At 51.0% G+C, this 5,025-nt stretch overlaps 3 protein-coding genes across 3 annotated transcripts; all 3 read right to left on the reverse strand.

Moving 5' to 3' along the window:
- Positions 1-217: 217 nt before the first annotated feature.
- PPTG_16940 (hypothetical protein) lies at positions 218-1,235 on the reverse strand. The gene has a single exon (XM_008914692.1). The coding sequence runs from the start codon at positions 1,007-1,009 to the stop codon at positions 341-343; it is 669 nt and encodes a 222-aa protein (XP_008912940.1). The 5' UTR covers positions 1,010-1,235; the 3' UTR covers positions 218-340.
- A 55-nt stretch (positions 1,236-1,290) lies between these two features.
- PPTG_16941 (hypothetical protein) lies at positions 1,291-2,423 on the reverse strand (the record flags this gene model as incomplete). Its single annotated transcript, XM_008914693.1, has 4 exons — positions 1,291-1,493; positions 1,566-1,953; positions 2,016-2,166; positions 2,234-2,423. 4 exons carry the CDS (start codon positions 2,421-2,423, stop codon positions 1,395-1,397), a joined length of 828 nt encoding a protein of 275 aa, XP_008912941.1. The 3' UTR covers positions 1,291-1,394.
- Positions 2,424-2,701: 278 nt separating this feature from the next.
- Positions 2,702-4,688, reverse strand: PPTG_16942 (hypothetical protein; the record flags this gene model as incomplete). Its single annotated transcript, XM_008914694.1, has 4 exons — positions 2,702-3,072; positions 3,143-3,293; positions 3,356-3,977; positions 4,036-4,688. The coding sequence occupies 4 exons, from the start codon at positions 4,686-4,688 to the stop codon at positions 2,702-2,704; spliced, it is 1,797 nt and encodes a 598-aa protein (XP_008912942.1).
- Between the last annotated feature and the right edge of the window lie 337 nt (positions 4,689-5,025).

Here is a 5,025-nt window from a genome sequence, read left to right on the forward strand (position 1 = left end):
CCTGGTATTGATCTCCACCTCCAGCAATCGAATTTATCAGTCAATTTAGCTTATCCCGCACTGTCAAATTCGCAGCTAGAAAAGAAAAACTACAGGTGACACGGCGCATTTGTTTGTGACGTACTTGAGGTTGCTATGGATCTCGTTGTAAAACTATAGCCATTTGCAGCTCCTCAACGCTGATACTTAAGTATTACTACATGTGGTGCCTTGCATACTGTATGACACGATAACGCAGCATAGGAACTTCTAAGTTGTTTTTGACAACACAAGAACACTGCAATAAGGGAGAAGAATCAATTTATGGAGACGCGCTTATACTGATCTCTATCGCTGTCGCTTAGGCGAGCAGGCCGAACTTCGTCAGGAATCCCTTGAGCGGTTCGTGGATCTCGTCGTTGAACGGCTGGGTCTTCATGCGAGCGATCCAGGCAGAGACCTTGGGGTACTTGGAGAAGTCGTAGCCCATAAGCTCGAGCTGGTCGATCTCGCAGTAAGCTGTGTAGTCAGCGATAGTAGGGAAGTCGGTGTGTGCGATGAAATCGTTGACCAGGAAGGTCTCCAGCAGAGTGCACTCCTTCTCAATAAGAGCGTCTTTACCCTCCAATGCAGCCTGATCCTTGGGCGTATCGGCGTTTAGTTTCTTAGCGATCTCCGGTCGAACGATGTTCAATGTGAACAGACGAGTGTTGGTGTGGTGCCAGTGCAGGAACTCGTTGATCTTGGCGCGGGTCTTGAGGTCTTTAGGGTACAGATCCTTCGGGCCGGTCCAATCGTACCTGTCACCCAGATACTGCAGGATAGCCATGCCCTCGGTCAGCACGAAGTCGTCGTCCTTGATGGCAGGCACGAGACGGTTGGGGTTGATCGCCTTGAACTCGTCCGACTTGAAAAAGTCGCTGCCCGGAAGCACTGGCACGAGTTCGTGGTCAACACCCTTGACCTTGAGAACCCAGGCAACAGAGCGAGAAGGCTGGCTGATGAGGTTGGCGTAGAGCTTGAGAGTCATAATGATCAGACGAAGAACGCTGCTTGAGTTGGAGACGGCGGCTTGAAGAATGACAAGAAGCTGACACGGTATCCGCTGCAGCTGGTGACGTATTCTTCGTCCTTCTCTAGCCGTATTATGGGCCACAGATCGGCGGGCAGGTGCTGATGATGCAGCTAGGGGTGCTTACATAAGAGCTCCGGACAAGGTAGGACTTGCACCGGTAGAGTATCGACATGGTGCGTGGCGATGCCGAAATGTTCACGTAAAAAATTATGAGAGAGTTAAGTTCAGGACAAGATGTTGATGGCATAGCAGGACTTTTGATTTTTATCGATTCATATGCAAGACACCTGGTGTTCGTCTATTACCACAAGTACGGTCACTACATCCTATTCTGAAGTACTCACGGCTTGTCCGTCTTGGCCTCTGCCTCAACGCGCAAACCGAGCTTGGTCAGGAACTTGTCGAGGCCTTCGCGCACTTCGTCGTGGTGGGGAATTTGCTGTCAGAAACAACAAATGCGTGTTAATGACCCTGTAATGAACGAAAAAGCTATGAAACAGCGTGTACGAACCTTCATCCGTGCGATCCAGGCCGTCACCTTGGGGTACTGTGTAAAGTCGTACCCCATCATCTCAAGCTGATCGATCTCGCAGTACGCGGCATAGTCTGCGATGGTTGGTGCATCTGTATGCGCGACGTAGTCCTTGTCCAAGAAAGTCTCGAGGAGCGTCATCACCTTTTCAATTAGGGCGTCGACGTTCTCGAGGAACGTAAAGTCTGAAGGTGACGCCTTACCGGACGCCTTAGCCGCAGCCGGACGGAGGATCTGCACTGTGAACAACCGGGTGTTGGTGTGGTGCCAATTCAAGAACTCGTCCACCTTGGCACGTGTCTGCATGTCGGTCGGGTACAAGTCCTTCCACCCAAATTTTACAGCGGAGTAAGCCAGAATGGCATTGCTACAACAGCAAACGTTAGTGCACAGTGCACAGGCTCTGATAGGCCAGCAACGCATTCATACCCTTCAAAGAGAGAGAAGTCGCCGTCTCGAAGGACCGGAACAAGCGCGTTGGGGTTCCATGCCTTGAACTCGTCCGACTTAATGAGTTCTCCACCGAACTCGACGTTCACGAACTCGTAGTCTGCACCCTTGACCTTTAGAGCCCATGCGACTGCATTAGGGCAAAATTAGAGCATTAGAGATTCAAGATCTATCTCTAACCAAACGCGAACGCTTACCTGCGCGACTGGGCTGACTAACCATGTTGGCGTAGAGCTTGAAGCTCGACGTCTTCTGTGGAGAGGATGAACTAGAACTGTTGCTCGCAGCCTTGCTGACGCGACGAGTGAATCGAGCCAAGGAGGTTGGCAAGCCTGTTGGTAAGCTAGGCGTCGGAAGGCTTGGCGTCGGCAAACTCCATCCACCCATGTTTTAATACGATTGAGTTCCGGTGGAGAGTGACGTGGTTTGTTCTGTAGCTGGTGAGTTGGATTGTGCTTGCACTTTACCTCAAGACAATGGCATCAACTGAAGGGTAAAGGCATTCAGTACATCTTCAGATCAACACGTCTCTATCCTGGAACGACTGTAACGGTGTTACCAACACCCTAAAATGCAGTCGGTGACGGAGAAAGCAACTGTAGATACCAAGTAGAGCTCTGTTTCTATCATGTGGAAGACTGTAACAGTCTGAACTTGGTCTAACGTTAGCGCTTCCAAGTCGCACTCTTCGAGTCTGACAGTTCGTACGGGAAGAGCGGCGCACGCGGCACGACAGAGAGCCCACGGCACGTGTGGACGGAGATCTTGCCCTGGTTTAGCGTCTTCTGAGACGCTGCCGTGCCGTCCAGGTCTACGGCTGTGACGGATAGCCACCCGAAGCCTGGCACTTCCAGCTCCACTACGGTCGTACGCTTGGGCTTCTTGTGCTTGGACTTGGTCAGCACACTGTCGAGCATATAGTCCTTCAAGTAGACGTTCTGGGACAGCGTAAGTGGACCGGTAAAGCTCATAGCATCCAGTCCACGAGGCGGTGAGAGGATGCCACCAGCGTGCTTCACAAACGTATCTTCGGCACCTATTTAGTAAAAAAAAATCGTTTAGAACGATAAATTTAAAGGAATGATACGAATACAACACAGACGTACGTTCCGTGCTGGTGAGGTGTCCAGGCAGCACGCCGTACCATGACAAGAGCAGGAAATTCTTGTCGCTATCCTTTCCGAGAGTCTCGTAGTCGAAGCGGGCAAGAGCCCCAAGGAACAAGCTTCGACCGGGACGAACGCGATACGTTGTAACCTGAATAAATCCACATGAGTTAGTAAGAAAAACATAGGTAAACCAGATCATCAATGACGTACTGGTAGCTGCTTGGTCGGGAACACGTTCTTGAGCTTGGCGGCACCATCCAGAGCAAGGACTTCTACGAGCTTCTGTCGCTTTGAGTCCGTGATCAAACCAGGAGTGTCGAGGATGTTGAATACCTCGTTGCGTACCATAACAGGCAGATACTGGACGGCCAGGGTCGTACCGGGCAGAGGCGACGTGGTCATCTCGCGATCTTCCTCAGAACTGGTCTCGATCATTTCCGGGTCTTCGCCTGGGGCAACGTACAGCTCACCGTGTGGAGTTTTGACGGTTTGTTCACCTTCCATTGCTGCTTCCTTTTCCCGTTCAGCCTTGGCTTCGGCCAATAATTCGTCATCAATGTTCAGCATCGTCGCCGTCTCATCGTCCTCCAACTCGGATAACTGCACCTCCGACATCTTCATGTACTTGCGATGGTTGTGCTGCCACTTGCGGTCTACTAAGTGAGACAGGAACGAGTTGAGGAACGTCGACTTGCCTACATTCGCAGCGCCCACCACGCAGATATCGCGGTTTTGCCGGTACTTGGCTACATCTTCCACGATCTCCTTCATTCCAATACGCTTCATGGCACTGATTAAGTAGATGGAGATCAGGTTGTCAATCCCTGCATCCCTACAAACGCAAACTGTTAGTATTCCACCTTCTTCACGCAAAAAAAAGCAGTTCGTACTTGGCCTCCTGCTTAATCCTCCTCATAAGTCTTCTGATACCCGACTTGGTGGGCACCAGATCTCCTTTGTTGACCACGAGCATGACAGGCTTCTTGCCGAAGATGTGACGCGCCTTGGGTAACAGACTGCCGGAAATGTCGAGGATGTCCACCAGCTGGATCATGAGCATGTCCTTGCTGCGCAGCTCCATGACGCGTCGCTCGTACTCCTGATACGGCATCTTGGTGTCTGATATCTTGCCGTATTGTGTCATCTGGAAGCAGCGCTCGCAGCGCAGCCGCTTGAGCTCCTTGAGGTCCTGTACATTGCTCAGCAGCTGCTTGGGGAAGTATCCGACCTGTTTGGGCTCCTTGTACTGCAGTTCAATGCCACAACCACTGCATGTCCACTGCTCCATGATGGATACATGGTTCAGGATCTGTTCGACTGTAAGTGCGGGCTTCTCAGCGGCGGCAGCGGCGTGGAGAGCGTCAGTGGACTTGGACTGGCCCGATGACGAGCAATTGCGGCGGTTGGAAAGAGAATTAGACGACGTAAGAAACGCAAGTGGATGTGCACACGCGGCAGCTACATGCTGAAGAGAGTGTAGGCGCTGCGACGCCAACAACGCGCCGCGAGAGGAGCGCAATATCAGCGTCCGGACCGACAGCATGCTTGCCACTCAAAAAGTGCAGGTGTTAATAGTTTTGTGTGAAACTTATGTATTAAGTGTTTTACACAAATCGTACAGTGCTCACTAAATTATGTTTGGACCAAAAAAAAAGTTTGTGCGGATCACTAATTCGGGGATAAATCTTCTAAAAAGGCGTTCTAAAGCTGGATCTATTAGCAGTCGAAACAAATGGAACACAGATATATACCTGGACCCACAACAAAAGTCTGGAACACCGGGCGAACTCAGGCACCATTTAATGCCGCACTTGATTGCTTGACAAATTAAAAGCTTCACACGAATCCACGTAAGATGCTGCGTCTTTAGTGTGCAGCAG

This window comes from Phytophthora parasitica, assembly GCF_000247585.1.
Source record: "Phytophthora parasitica INRA-310 unplaced genomic scaffold supercont2.62, whole genome shotgun sequence".
Taxonomy (NCBI): Eukaryota; Oomycota; class Peronosporomycetes; order Peronosporales; family Peronosporaceae; genus Phytophthora; species Phytophthora nicotianae.

What these genes read in the sequence shown, in the direction of transcription:
- PPTG_16940 (XM_008914692.1), bottom strand. Translation starts at nt 1,009, where the DNA reads ATGACTCTCAAGCTCTACGCCAACCTCATCAGCCAGCCTTCTCGCTCT.